The sequence below is a fragment of the Sceloporus occidentalis genome, unplaced genomic scaffold, assembly GCF_023333645.1.
Source record: "Sceloporus occidentalis isolate IW3139 unplaced genomic scaffold, rSceOcc1.0.p SCAF_498, whole genome shotgun sequence".
Lineage (NCBI taxonomy): Eukaryota > Metazoa > Chordata > Lepidosauria > Squamata > Phrynosomatidae > Sceloporus > Sceloporus occidentalis.
Window position 1 is genome coordinate 51,619 of NW_028317478.1, and position 15,881 is coordinate 67,499.

General features: G+C 42.9%; 2 protein-coding genes across 2 annotated transcripts in view; both read left to right on the forward strand.

Moving 5' to 3' along the window:
* LOC149271531 (sialoadhesin-like) overlaps nucleotides 1–2,651 on the forward strand; it is a 42,934-nt gene extending 40,283 nt beyond the window's left edge. The window contains exons 9-10 of the mRNA XM_089507362.1: nucleotides 1,206–1,502; nucleotides 2,386–2,651. Of these exons, the coding sequence (XP_089363488.1) occupies nucleotides 1,206–1,502; nucleotides 2,386–2,651 (563 nt within the window). The remainder of the gene's footprint in view (nucleotides 1–1,205; nucleotides 1,503–2,385) is intronic.
* Nucleotides 2,652–3,442: 791 nt separating this feature from the next.
* On the forward strand, nucleotides 3,443–14,241 carry LOC149271532 (sialoadhesin-like). Its single transcript, XM_089507358.1, has 9 exons — nucleotides 3,443–3,728; nucleotides 6,266–6,520; nucleotides 6,737–7,036; nucleotides 8,289–8,588; nucleotides 9,273–9,527; nucleotides 11,131–11,385; nucleotides 12,286–12,588; nucleotides 12,870–12,966; nucleotides 14,181–14,241. The coding sequence occupies exons 1-9, from the start codon at nucleotides 3,443–3,445 to the stop codon at nucleotides 14,239–14,241; spliced, it is 2,112 nt and encodes a 703-aa protein (XP_089363484.1).
* Nucleotides 14,242–15,881: the final 1,640 nt, after the last annotated feature.

A 15,881-nucleotide genomic window follows, 5' to 3' on the forward strand; every position in this document is an offset into this window, starting at 1 on the left:
ACGTACCTGTACGTCATGATCAATCTGTTCCACGATGCCCCTTAGGACGTGCAGGAATGTCCTAAAGAAAAACAAAGTGCTGCTTCCGCATTAATTCCAGGTCTGGGAGATGTTAGCGAGGCAGTTCTCCTTGACCAACCGAGTTCCTGTAAAGGTCATGTGATCGTTGTGATAACCAATCGCAGCGATCACAATACTTCAAAGTTTTTGCAGATGTATTCCACATCTGTCGATTGAGTTCTGGAGCAGAGACTCGCAGGCTCCCCGCATGTTCTATATTCCTGTTACAAACCCAGCATACTAAATGCAACAAAAAAACACAGCGTCGAAACAGCCCTGTACACCTTCTAATATAATTGCCAGAAATGTATGGAAATGTTACACAAATTAGATACTTCTGAAATTAAGACACTTGGGTTATTAGATTTTAGGTGTATCTTTGATAATTTAACTAGTTAAGTGATGCTTCACTTTGGAAAATCTATGAAAAGTGTAGGGGTTTTTTTTACTATTTTTCTCTATTTTTTTTTAATAAAAACACAACCTAGTTTTTGTTACATATCAAATGAAAGCCTTATCTGTCCCTTAAACTATTCATGGAAATGGAGAATCATGCCTGACTCAGCATATGGTAAAAATGGCAAAAAAGCTCCAGTCATTATAATTTATTTATTTGTTTTATACAGCGCCATCATATTCCGTAGCGCTGTACAATGGGTATAGGGCATGAAATTCCCCAGGACAGAAGGAGTTAAAGAAGGGGTACCAGTTAGCAGTCTGACAATTCACTGACGTTGAGGGTTGTTGCAATTAAAAATCCTCAAGGGTTTCTCCAATTAGTATTACGAGAACCAACTTGCTACCTGTTACATCCGTGAGATTGGACGGATCCCTCACAACATATATCCTAAAGATGAAAAATATATATTCTGGTCTAACAATTTAACATACGTCAGATAACAATGGATTAAAACATTTTATTATTGTTACAATTATTATTATTGTTATTTTTTTTTACATTTTTTATTTTGTATCAGTTAAAAATGAGAAAAATAAATATAATACATATAATAAAAATGTTGTAATTAATCTGGGAAATTGTAAATAAATATATTAAATACTAAATATATTATTTAAAAATGTTTGATGAAAAGCAGGAACTGTGTTTTTTTTTTTTTAATCATCTTTTTCCCGTCTCATAATAGTTCCACCAAGTGACATTTCGCTCACTTCATTTGTGGCGACGCAAAGCGGGTTTTCGGCGATAATTCAGTGCTCCGTGGCAAGCGACCCTCGTTCCGAGATATTCATTTATAGGACGGAAAGATTAATGGCTTCCAGCGCGACGGGAAGCACTGATAAGAGATACGCCGTCTCGGCTTCACGTAACGCCCTAAAACTGGAGATTTCAGACGTCCTCCTAGAAGACGAAGGGACGTACACATGTTTCGCTAATAACACGTATGGCAATGCAACGAGCTCACTGGACTTCACGGCTGAGAGTAAGTAAGAGAAGAAGGAAAGCCACGGACCTCCTTAGTACATTAAATGTTGATCAAGTGCTTGCTGGTCACATTTGTGGAGTTTAGTTACTGGCCCCCCAGGGTGTCCACAGCCAATTCAGGGCATCAGAAGCACCTCGCTGTTATGTAGAATGTGGCCTTGGTCAAAGAAGTGTCCAAAGACCATGGCTTGCAGGAGGAGACAGCGTCATAACGATATTATTGATCAGCTTGGTACATTTCTTTCTTCTCTGGAGAACCCATGTGTGTTGCATGGGACCAGACTTTGGTTTCCTTGCATTCTGCAAAGGAAAAACAAAAATATATATATTTAATAGAGGCAACAAACTCAAATAACAAAAATACTAGACGAGTTGAGGCTTATCTGACCCACCTGGATTGAAACCTTTCCTAAGAAAAAAAAATATATACAATGGCCACAAGGTTTTTGGAACCTCAGAGGTCTATTCTTCAGACAGGGACACTCCATCAGATATTCTATGGTCTAATGCTAAACATGGTTTCTTGGATTTAAGCATCGTCAGGTTACCCAAAATTATTGACCAATACCTCCTGCAGAGCCCAGTAGCAGACTTGGTTGCAAGCAGAAATACGTAGGTAATCTACATGGGGCAAATGCCCTGTGGGCCACTGGCTGACATCAGCGCATACTCACCCGATCTGTAGCCAGGGGCGCCCAACCATCGCCAGCCCATCCTTGTTTGAGACAATGCTTGCTTAAGTCCATGTTCTTTAATTTCCATCACAAAATCTGGTGGTACTTTAGTAAGAGACCAGTGGGACGGCCCCTCCATTCTATTCATTACCGATCACACTGTAACATAAATATCTTTACTAATCTCTTCTCTACTTTTTAACACAGCGACAAAAATCATTGCCTCTCCGTCACTTGAAGTGGTTGAGGGTCTCCCAGTGAACTTGACTTGTGTTGTGAGGAGCTCTGCCGAGGAGGACTCCTATTCATACACTTGGTATAAAAACAATGCCCCGTACGCTGAAGGTCAGGAGGGTTTTCTTAAATTCCCACAAGTCGCCAGCATCGATTCCGGGTCTTATTACTGCAAAGTCTGGAATGGAGAGAAGAGTAAGGAGTCCGCCTCGGTCAGCCTTACTGTCCTGTGTAAGTAACGTCTTACCCTTATAAAGCAAACAGAGGGTTTTCACCAACAGAAGGAAGATTTTAGCAATTTAGCATTTATTTGTAATGTTTAATGTAGGTAAAATTTCCCCAGCTGTCGGAGGAAAACTGGTAACATACGATCCAAGGGAAAACCAGGCAAAGCACATATGACGGATAAAACTATCCAGTCCTTTCTAAAATATATGTTGGCCAGTAAGGGAATTCACTTATACAGAAGCACAAAAAGGACCAAGTCATGTAGCAGACGCAGTCTAAAATCCTTTTTACATTAAGCACCTTCTAGTGGCTCAGCGTGGAATTGCAAGTAGAACAAAAATAGTAAAAAGAATGCGCTTCAGATCTGTAAGTCAGCTGTACTGTGATAGGGGTTACTCCTTAACCAACTCCTTAACAAAATGTATTCTGGAAATGGGGGGTTATTTGATACACAAAGCTTAGTGTTTAAACCTTCTTCATCCACCAGCAGCATCAAAAAGATTTATAAAGCCCCAGCAAATTAACAATAAAAGTGAAAACTCACAATATACACATTGACAATAAAATGAATCCACGGTAGGACGTTCTCGTGCAAAAGGAGACGAGGGCCCCAATCTCGTGAATTTACAATCTATTAGACAGCAGGCAGGGATCCAAAAACTCCATGTCATCTAAAACGAATGGTCATTTCACGTTAATGGCTGCTGAGCTCTAGATACTTAAACCCCTACTTGGCACTAACGGAATCGTATCTGAAGAAGGATATATATTTGTGATTTTATCCACAGACCCACCAAGACACATGCAGCTGAAGTCCTTCCTAGACACCGAGGAGAGTAGAGTCGCTTCCATCCGCTGCACCGTGGACAGTTACTCTCCGGCGCAAATTCAACTTTACTTTGAAAACCAGCTAGTGGCTTCCAATATGAATCGTACAACTTCCAACCAACGCTACATCGCTTCCTTCTCACACAACGAATTACGCCTGGATATTAAACATGTCAAGCTGGGGGATGGAGGGAAATACACCTGCGCCGCCACAAACGACATGGGCTCAGCTTCACAGTCAACATATTTCAAAGTACAGAGTACGTTTTTTTCTCTCTGTGTATTTGGTCTGGTTTATGGATAAAATGACTTGTAGGAAGGGTATTCATCATCAGTTCTGGTACGACCTGTGTTGAGATTTTAGTTCAAGCTTAGCTAGTCCCAGTATCTGCCATCACCTGTCCTACATCGTCCTTATTGTAGCCGCGTAGATTTTAGTTCCGAGGTGGCCAGAACTTCTTGGATCGGTGGTTGTGCTAAGCTTCAGGAAAGCTCCATAGAGGCCCGTAGTCAACTTTGGAGACACCTCTGTCCCTACCATGTTTATGTTATCGATTCCAGACCAGGCCTAGCGCTCACTTCATCTAGCCGCCATTCTTAATGCTGTGTACTGGACACCATATACCTTACTATTGCCTCATGGACAACAGCACACTATAGAGCTCGATTCCTGAAAGGAGTCATCTGCCTCTAAGTTTATGGAAGCCCCTGGACATGCCACCCCAGGTCCAAGCCAACAATTACACACTGGATATATACTCTAACTTCTTTTACCAGAAAAAGCTGTCTGGTAAATGTGACTCTGGATGTATAAATGTGACTATGTCAAAGACCATATTTTTACTAGACTTGGGCACCAGGGGGCTCTTCGTGTTCGTCTTCGTGCTCGTCTTCGGCAAAAAAAACAACTTCGTATTCCGCGAATATTCGCCTGGTCCTGTCTTCTCTTCGGGCGAATATTCGCGGACACTCTTCGTGCTCGGGTTTTCTTCGTTTTCCCCGGTTAAGGGGTTAAAACGGGGTTAAAGCCGCTCTGGCGCCAGGAGTTTAAATGTCCGTATGAGCAACTCTATTGGTCGTCAGCAGGGGGCTCGTCTGCCATTGGTTGATGGCAGACGAGCCCCCTGCGGGCGACCAATAGGGTCGCTCGTACAGACTGTTATACTCCAGGTGCCGTAATTGTTCGGCAGATCCCGCTGGTCTCCCTGTTCTATCATTTATTAACTGATAGAACAGGGAGACCAGTGGGATCTGCCGGGTAAGTTGCAGCATTGGGATTTTAAAAGTCTGTACGAGCCACTCTGTTGGTCGCTCGTGCAGACTTTTAAAACCCCAATGCTGCAACTTACCCGGCACATCCCACTGGTCTCCCTCCCTGTTCAATTAATTAAATGTCCGTACGAGCGAACAATAAAGTCGCTCGTACGGACATTTAACTCTGTACAGGGAGGGAGATGAGTGGCATCGGCAGGGTAAGTTGCAGCATTGGGGTTTTAAAACCCCAATGCTGCAACTTGCCCTGCCGATGCCACTGGTCTTTAACTAATTGAACAGGGAGGGAGACCGATGCCACTGGTCTCCCTCCCTGTTCAATTAGTTAGTCCGTGCCGGGTTAAATGTCCGTACGAGCGACCAATAAAGTCGCTCGTACGGACATTTAACTCTGTACAGGGAGGGAGATGAGTGGCATCGGCAGGGTAAGTTGCAGCATTGGGGTTTTAAAACCCCAATGCTGCAACTTACCCTGCCGATGCCACTGGTCTCCCTCCCTGTTCAATTAGTTAGTCTGTGCCGGGTTAAATGTCCGTACGAGCGACCAATAAAGTCGCTCGTACGGACATTTAACTCTGTACGGGAGGGAGACCAGTGGCATCGGCAGGGTAAGTTGCAGCATTGGGGTTTTAAAACCCCAATGCTGCAACTTGCCCTGCCGATGCCACTGGTCTTTAACTAATTGAACAGGGAGGGAGACCGATGCCACTGGTCTCCCTCCCTGTTCAATTAGTTAGTCTGTGCCGGGTTAAATGTCCGTACGAGCGACCAATAAAGTCGCTCGTACGGACATTTAACTAATTGAACAGGAAGGGAGACCAGTGGCATCGGCACTGCCGATGCCACTGGTCTCCCTCCCTGTTCAATTAGTTAGGGGTTAACTTTTTTTTAAAGGGTTAAGGGGCCGTGCAAGTGAGCCTATTGTTCGCTAGCACGGCCCTTTAACCTATGGATTTCCGCTCCCGTTAACCCCTTCGATGCTGTGTTAGATAACGCAGCATCGAAGGGGTTAACGGGAGCGGAAATCCATAGGTTCGCTGTCAGGGGCTACAAAGACCCTGCGAGTGAGCCTATTGGTCACCTGCAGGGTCTTTCTCTGGCATCAACCAATTGGTTGATGCCAGAGGAGGTCCCTGTAGGCGACCAATAGGCTCATTCGCACTGCCCTGTAGCGTGACGGCGAACCTGCGGATTTCCACTTCCGGGAACTGCCGCGATGCCGCGAAGCCAAGAAGCCAAGACAAGGTAAGATGAAGGGGGGGAATGGTAGACGAAGACGAAGACAATCACGAAGATCTTCGTGGTGTGTGTCTTCGTCTTCGCCTACGTTTTACCGCCGCCGTCTTCTCTTCGGCGTGTCTTCGGAACGAACACGAAAACGCACTCTTCGTGTTCGTTTCCATGTTCGCCCGAAGACGAATGCACAAGTCTAATTTTTACTATTAATTTATATTTCAGTTTTAAGTTCTTCCTGTAGATTGTCTTCCTTATTTCTCCTTATTTTTCTTATTTTTTTTCCCCACAGCTGCAAGAATTCTCGTTAGCCCTTCCGTAGAAGTTTTGGAAGGGGAACCGGTAACGCTAACATGTGACGTGACGAAGACCCAGCTTGAGGGGGGAACTTACACCTGGTATAAAAACAGTAAGATGTTACTGGAAACGGCCGAAAACACCCTGGTGTTTGACAGGATCAAGGCCGGTGATTCCGGATACTATTACTGCAAAGCTCACGATTCTCAAGAAAGCAGCAGGTCTCCATCCGTGTCTCTGCACGTGTCCTGTAAGTGATGTCATATCAATCAATCTCATCGACTCTGTCTTCTATATGTCCTATACGTCCACTAACCATTACATTCTATTCTGTAAACATGGCATATTCCTGAATATAAGATTTTGGGCCTCCCAAATACCTAATTCTAACTTCAAAGGACTTGCAGAAAGAAGGCATGTAACGACACAGGGTACAAAATCCCTGACAAAGCTTTGTTTATTGCAGATGGCCCTAGAGAACCATTCATGTCATCCTTTTGGGAGACCCAGAGTGGACTGATTGGCATCATCCAGTGTTCCGTGGACAGTGATCCACCCTCCAGCTTGACGTTGTACAGGCAAAATATCATGGTTGGAAAGTCTGACTCCGACAAGTCGACCAGCCAAAGAATGACAATAACCTCTTTGCAGAACTCACTGAAACTGGAGATCAGGGATGTTGTCTTGGAAGATGAAGGGGTCTACATGTGTACAGCCAATAACTCTATTGGGTACTCAACATCATCAATAAACTTTACTGCACAAAGTAAGTCAAAATCAGATAATTATATATTATCAGCAGGTCATTATATATTTATAGTTGTGTAACAAAGAAAGCGCACCCTCTTTGCATTATATTAGGAGCACCTGTCTGCTACTTAGCGTCTTAATTGCTATGGAAACAGTAAGGGTGTTCTTAGTTTTTCACACATGGCTTCTCCATTTTGGCTTTATTTTTGCTGAATAAATTATGACACGGTGTAAAATGTCATGTGTTGGTGTTGATCTGAGGTTGTATTTACATAGTTTTTAGACCTACTAAATAACCTGATTGTTATTATGGTCTGATATGTAAAACCATAGAATTCAAATAGGGTGTGTACTTTTCTCACGCAAATATATATATATATATATATATATATATATATAGTGTGTTTGTTACATATTACAATCAAAGCCCATCTTTAATTAGGTCATCAATAGAAAACCTATTTGCTTCAGTAGGGTAACATGTAGGTGTAACACCAAGCCACTTTATATTTTGTCTCATTTATTATTCCTTTCCTTCTTCCCATTTAAAGCCACTAGGATCCTGATCAGTCCATCGCCGGTGGTTCAGGAAGGACAGTCTGTAAACCTAACATGCTCTGTTGCCACTAGTACCCCACTTGGGGCCAAATACACATGGTATAAAAATGGAAACTGGTACAAAGAAGACACAGAAGGGTCATTTATGTTGAAGTCCACATCCAGAGAAGATCAAGGGTCATATTTCTGCACAATGCATAATCCGCACGGGACCAAGAGCTCACCATCGGTTGTGTTAAATGTCTTGTGTAAGTACATATAAGACTCTTTATAACACCATAACTGTCTGATAAATCAGTCACCCAGACCTTTAAGTCATCTTTGTCATTTAACACTCTATGTACTAAACCCACTTTTAAGAATAATGGATATTTGTGATATACTGTAGTTTTCGTCCGTATAAAACAGAAACAGTCTTTTCATTAGCGCTATGCCCAACTTCGTTGAATGTGGTCATTGTCCTGAATTATGACGATCAGATCATAATAATTTGCATGATGTGCCCCACAGATGTAGGAACATGATCAGAACGCAAGACATAAAACATACAGAGATTTACATACCAATTCTCAAGAGATCACTTGCATAAATCCGTTTTCCCACAAGGGCTAACATTTTAAATATTAGAAGAATTCCAGCAAAGAATCTTAAATCTCTAAATATACATCAATTTAAGTAAATTGCATCAGCTTTATTTTGTTCTTTTTCAGATGCTCCAGATAATGTGTACATTAAATCATTTCTGGAGGTCCAGAATGGAAAAGTGGCCATTATTCAATGCGGGGCAGAGAGTAATCCTCCACCGGAGATGTCTCTCTATAAAGATGAGAAGCTCTTAGCATCTTCAGCTGCCGGCGGTACGTCCGGTAAGAGGATGTACAGCTATTTCTCCTCCAACTCGCTGACTCTGCAGATAACGGACGTCTTGATGACCGATGGAGGACAGTACACCTTCGTAGCAAACAACACGATCGGCTCAAAACAAGTGTCTACTGTCTTTTCTGTGGAAGGTAAGCAGAAGGAATGCCAGGACCATATATGAACATGAAGTTCTTCAAAATCGCTCATTTGGTTTGTTTTTTTAAACTTTTGTTACGTATTTAATTCTCTATTATTAAGACGTTGATTGTTGTTGGTTGATTCAGGCAGCCTTTGTAAGAGGAGGAGACCTTAAGCCAGGGGCGTCCAAGCTGTGGCCTTCCAGCTGCTGCAGGACTACATCTCCTATCCTCCTCAGCCAGCCCCTTAGCTGAAAGAGCATTATGGGAGATGTAGTCCTGCAGCAGCTTGAGGGCTGCCGGTTGGATGCCCCTGCCTTAAGCTTTTAGATGGTGGACATTTAAAGTACATATTTCCAAAGATGCCCAGCATGTAGAAATCACCTGCTATAGATGGTTTCGATCAATTAAAGCACTAATTCTAAAGGCTATTATGGGGGGGGGGACTCTTTTAAAGTCCCCTTTAATAGAAATTTTTGTTGTTGGGTCTCTGCCTGTTGGGCCTTCTTCGGCTTAATGATAGAGCCGTGACCATTTGCTGCCACAATAAGCTCTCTACCCAGACTTACATTTATAAAGATTCATTAAACATAAAAAGAGAGATAAAGCAGATTCCCCATAACTGTTCCTAGAGTAATAATTTCCAGCCACTGAGGTTAAATGTTAAATTATGTTTTATTTGCCTATTCTCTGCAGGCGCTCGAGTTCTCATGAGTCCACCGACAGATCTCCAGGAAGGCCGTTCGGTTACCTTAACCTGTGACGTCTTAGACCGCTCTCTAATTGTAACCGGTTATACATGGTATAAAAACAATAAGTGGCTCCAAGACGGCTCCATGGCCTCCCTTGTGTTTAATAGGGTTGACCCTGGCGATGCGGGGTCTTACCTGTGCACAGCCCATATGAGAGAAGGCTCTGTCACCTCCTCATCCGTCATCTTACGTGTGCTGTGTAAGTTCAGAGAGATCAACTCTAGTAACACTGACAGACGTTCCTCCTCGAGTTCTTCTGTTTCCTCTTTTCTGTAATTGTCCCAGGAGGTCTGGTGGGTTGGCAGTGACAGGAGAATCTGCCCCTGGGCAGGCAAATCCCAACAGAGTGGGGGTTGAGACTCTGCCTCTAAGGGAAGACCTGCCATTCACATCTGGAAAGACCTAGAGAAGTCGATCAGGTTCTAAATGTTGTGGCCCTTTATTGAAGCTAAAAGTTATACAGATCTGCCATAGATCCTTGGGGTGAAAACACAAGTTCCTTGCTGCAGGGACATTGATTTTGTTAGACAATCAGCATTCATCTCTTGCTGCTCAGCCAAAAAAAGCGTACCCCAATAATGCTATTTAACCACATAAAAAAATGCTATTATATAAAAGGTTTCCATCTCATTTATATTATAGACCCACCTAGGAACCTGTCCCTGGTCTCATTCTTGGAGACTCAGGAGAGGCGCCTGGGTGTTGTAATGTGCAGAGTGGACAGCGAGCCGCCCTCCCACCTATCACTCTACCGAGGAACTGAAGAAGTCATTTCCACCGCACTCCACGGCTCCCACGGTAAACTGTCATCTTCACATAACTCACTGAAGCTGGAAATCTCAGAGATCGTGGAGGAGGATCAAGACTTATATATATGTCGGGCCAAAAATTCCTTGGGCAGTTCAGAAACATCTATACAGTTCGCTGTACAAAGTACGTAAAAATGTGTCTCCTCATAATGAGGCATATCTTAAATGTGTACGTTTCTATTGTCTTATCATAATTGTTCAGGAATAGTCAGCCGGCTGGTGGCCTATTTGGGTAGGAGGACCTCTCCAGGAATTCTTATATCCCAGGAATTTGAGAGCCTATTCAGACATTGATGGGACATGGTCACTGGTCCAGTTTTCATGACCTAGCTGTTGAGACCGAGGTCATTTTTTTGGTGTCTCTCTGAGTGAATTTAGTCCCCCCCCCTCCCAATTTATAATCACTCTCTGTTTGATAATGTGCCATTTGCTTAATTCATGCAGTTTTGTACTTAGGAGGAAGCGTAACATTTGACCCGACTAATCTGATTGGGTTTTAGACCAGTCATCTCTGCATTGTTGTAATTGGTGGCCGATTTTATGTGTCTTCTTCACTGACTTAATAGCATAAACCACCAGAACTCCGGGGACTGAGAATGTGGAGCCACCAGACCTTACATCAGAACGAATACTGCTAGACCGGTACTTACTAAACTTGAAGAATAACCGCCAATATTTAACCTTAGACCTACATTTCTGAATCCATTGGTTCACAGGGCATTGGTAAAGACTACACATGTTTATTACTCACATAGGGCATTAAGACAAAAGCTAATTTGTGAGCCTTACGTAAAAATTAGACGGAATAAAATTGGTATTCACCTCTACAAAGGAAAGAAGAAAACCATACCCCCCTGGAAAGAAGATTAGTCTCTCCCTGCTAAATCCATACATCCGGCGGTTATATGGAGTAAAGGCCGTTTCCTGTTAAATAAACTGATTTTGGATTAAGATAACGCATCATAACTCAGCTCTATATATTTTTTGTCTCAGCTGCGAGAGTGGTTGTGTTTCCATCTTCGGAGCTACGAGAAGGAGCCTCGGTAAACCTCACCTGTCACGTTCCCAGGACGGCGAGACGCAACGGGAACTATACCTGGTACCGGAATAATAACTGGCTGACGGACCGGGCTGGTGCCTCCTTAGTGCTGCCCAATGTCTCCGGTTCCGATGCCGGCTCTTACCACTGTGCGGCCGAGCATTCGGGAGAACACAGAATCTCATCGCTGATCGGAATAACGGTCCTGTGTAAGGAATTGTTTTATTTCAGACCGGTAGACGTTGGGTAAACCGCAACGAAACGTTACTTCTCCTATTTACTCCATCGATGCCCTGGTGCATAGGTACATAAAATATGGCCAGCTCGTGGGTTTAATTATAAATTATACAACGTGGGCTTGCTGATTTAACTATGCATCGCGCAGGGTCGACTCACTGATTTAACTATACATCGCGCAGGGTCGACTCACCCGGATTTAACTATACATCGGGCAGGGTCGACTCACTGATTTAACTATACATTATACAAGGCTGGTTCAATCCTTCCCACTGGAAAAGCTGACCAGGGTTAGGTCTTTATAATAGAAAGTTAATTGGAGTTAATTTTCCTCCTACTGGAAAAAAAGTTTAAGAATATCATTAAGACTTCAAATATTCTGTTTAGCTTCGGTATTTTCCCCCTAATTGTTTCACATTCGGATTTTTCCTTATATCCTCTTTTTAAACCCCCCCCAGGGAATATCTCTTTTTGTGAGCCCACCATGCATAAAGCATCTTCCCTACCACCGATTTCTCTCCATGTGTACCATCCCTGACATGCCATGCCCTGACCGTAGAATGCGTTTCTCATTTAGATCAAAATAACTGAAAACGGTGCAGCCGTATGTCTAGATATCCACCGACTTTCTTTAGGGTAGCCTTATTCCTAAATATTCTTCCCTATATAATATACTCCCCTACAGGCTTTGACCCGATTGCCGCTGAAGGAATGTCACTTATGGCATCCACTAGCTGCTTCTAGTTAATTGAAGACCTTCCATTTATAAATACCTATCCCGAATAAATCAGTTTGTGATTCCAGAGATATTTCTAGGACGTGAAACATTTATTATCTCCATTACTAATAGTTACAGAGGTGATCTTTTACAGATGGCCCCAGGAAGCTGGTGATGACCTCGTTCTTGGAAACCCATGGTAGAAGGAGAGGAATCATCGTGTGCAGCGCTGACAGCGTCCCACCGTCCGTCATCAGCTTGTACAGCAGAGATGTCCTCCTGGCCAGCACCGTTTTAACTCAGGCTGACCATGGGCAGAAGTTCTGGTCATCTTCATCTTACAACTACCTGAGGTTGGAGATAAGGGATGTCGGAGCGGAAGATTCCGGAAGCTACGTCTGCACTGCTAACAATTCTGTAGGTGCCACAAAGTCAGCCATAACTTTCAGCATTAGGAGTGAGTAAAATGTGTTACATTTTCTTATTACTGTATTTCAAATTTAGGATGTGTGGAATGTATCGCTTAATGGGATCTCAGACATTCCATTTAGCTTTAACCCCTTAATGACAAAGTCTGTACATGTACGGGCTCAAAATGCATTGTTTTCAAAGGGTTTAGGGACTGCCCATTGTCCTTAAGGGGTTAAAGCTTCTGAGGAGATCCCCGACCTACATTTACATTTATGTTGATAAAACTTAAGTTTTGTGTTGAATGTGGTGTCTTTCTTCTCCACGCAGATTGGGAAGCGTTACTGTACAAGGTGATGGCCTGTATTGCCATAATATGCATCATCATTCTGATGGGCGCCATTGCTGTGATTCTGTACAGGACAAAGTAAGTATTCACCTATTTTTCACAGCCATTCTTCCTGCTCTGGCATTTGAATTCTACATCATTTACGGTGTCTACGCATCACTACTGACCACCATAAGGGCTTTATCCACAAGGGCCATACATGCGCTCTAATGGCCAAACCTGCCATGGTTTCTTACCAGACCAAGCCGGTGGCTGAAAGGTCTTCTCACCCACCAAAGTTTCAGGCTGATTCTCCCAAACACGGCGAACGTGTCTTTGAGGAGAACAAAAGCAAAAATGTATCGTTGGGTTTCCTTATCAATCACGGGAAGAGCATTTTGATCAGTAGCTCCCGGGGCCTGGCAGTTTTGAGATCCTCCATGTCTACAAGGACCCTCCAAGGCCTTTTGAAAGTGCCCTAATCTGCTTCTTATGATGTCTGTCATTATTTATGTTTTTTTTATTAAATCACTTCAATATATTATCACCAAATTGTCACTTTAGCCAAATATAACCTCTTTTGTGTGAGTTCTGATGTCACACATGCATATATTCCGACATAATAAGATCTGAGGCAGGAGGCGTACATAGAGAAGACGTTCCTCATGTCGTGAAGTGAGGTCCAGAATTCCATGTTCTTTATTGGAATCGGTTGTCTTTTTCCTGTATTACATTCAGTAGGTTAAACATATGTCACGGGATTTCTGACCCATTATACTGCACAGAACACAGATTACATGCGCATAAATAAAATTATGTTTCAGGTCTAAAGAAAAATATAAAATCCAGACAGAAATGGATTCGTTTGAGATGGAGAAGGGGACCGCGGAGGTACGTATCAATGCATCTAATGTGTATTTATAGACAATATCCACAGATTTCTCTCCTTTTCTGTATATTAAATGTAATTTATTATAGGGGAACTGTCCCATCTGACACAGAGCCATAACTGAACGCAGCAGTAACATTATCCATCACTCTTGGTGGTATTATTATTTATTTAATGGTTTTTTTTGCTGCTTGCGATTTTCACTTATCATCCAAGTTACAGTATAATTTGGCCATTTCAAAAAATGTCCTCCATTTTCCGTGATTGCATTAATCGGCATCCGTGGGAACTCTCTGGGTTTGCCTGGAGATCGCCGGGTGAAGCACCGCTTCTCCGGTTCAAGAACCGGATCCTCCGGGTTGCGGGGTCTTGACACGCCCCATTCCCCGCCCATTTTTCCTTTAAATGGGCGTGTTTCCCACAGGACCTCCCACCGGCATCAGCGGGAACGCCCACGTCACATTGTGTCTCTGGGCGCTTGCTAAAGAAACAGGCATTGAGAGAAATTTAAATTTTATTCTCAATATAAGAATATCTGATAAAGGATAATAAATAAATAAATCACTGGCTTTTGGTAGAGATCTCTCACAATTGTCTTAAATCTCTGTTTTAGGATCAAAGTTGATCTTGAGGCTCGTGCTGCGATGAGGACACGTTGGGAGCCGTGCCCATGCGCCATTATACCGAATGATGTTACACGATATGACTGCAGGCGTTTTAAATGTTTGTGACGAATGAGAATTACAGAGACTGAGTGTTAAATACTCTGAAAAAGACTCTTATGTTTAGGGGTGTGGCCTCAACCTAATAATCTCCCAAATGCCAGGACTGTCCTGTGAAAAGCAGGACCATTTGGAGGTATAGTGTCATCTGGGTGTATATAGGGTAACCATATGTTTAAATAAGAAGCTACACAAATAAGAAGTTCTGGAGAAGAGCTTCCATGCGTGTATTTACCGGCGCATGAACATGTTATTAAAAAAAGATATGGCAAGAGCTCCGGGGGGTCTGAATGCAGAAAGGGGGATTATGTGATGAGAAGGTAGTAGATAAATTGAACAGCTTCTCTGTAGAAGTGGTAGAATTTAAACATGCATGGGTTAGGCACCTGCACCTGCCTTGTAAGCATACCTGGGAGCCTTCCCTTGCAGGACGCGGCCAGGACTGCACACTGATGTCAGTGGGCGGTCCTGTGATGTCGGTGGGAGATCCCCCTGACGTCTGGGGATTTCCTGCTGATGTTCGGGGCGTTCCTGCTGACAGCAGAGGGAAACACCCCCATTCACAGGGCAAATAGGTGGGGAGCGGGGCGTGGCAAGACCCGGCTCCCGCAACCAGGAGGATTCGGGTCTTGACCCGGAGGAGCAGCGCTTACCCGGAGAGTTCCCAGGTATGCTTATAAGACTTTTTAGTAGGAAAATGGGCAAAATGGGGCAGATCTGAAGGCAGATTTTAAGTTTTAATGGAGTTTTTCTTATGCAAAGAGCAGGCAGTCATCTTCCAAATTGTTTGTTAGTGTCCTTATATAACACTTTGTATACTGTTTTTACAATATATAGATTTTATTTTAATAAATACATATTCAAAACACAATTTGCTGTTTCTTGTCATTTATAGTCTTTTGATGTAAAAAAATGTAAATAATGTGAGCCGTGAGCTATTAAAAAAAGAATGTACTTTAATAGGGAAACAGATAGCAACTGTGGAAGCGGAGGGATTGAGGGAGGACGATGGCCCGGAGATTGATGACTATGGTTAGACCGCCTTCGGTCAATGTGCGAGGCCTTAATTCACCTCAGAAAAGATCATGGCATATAAATTCCTTCTGAGAAATCAGGTGAATATTGGATTCCTCCAAGAGACACATTGGAGGCAAATGGATAAAATTAAATGGGGGGCAAATTATTCCCGAATATTATAAATGCATCAAATACTCAAAAAAACAGGGGTAGCCATGATATTTTCCAAATATATAAATATAAAGATAGCCCATGAAACATTGGACCCAGAAGGTCGTTACATGATCCTGCTATGTGAAATCAATGACATTTACATTGATATTTACCTTGGTAAATATCTGTTTACCAAACCAAGAACCGGTTAGAAGTCTACAACTTTAAGAAAG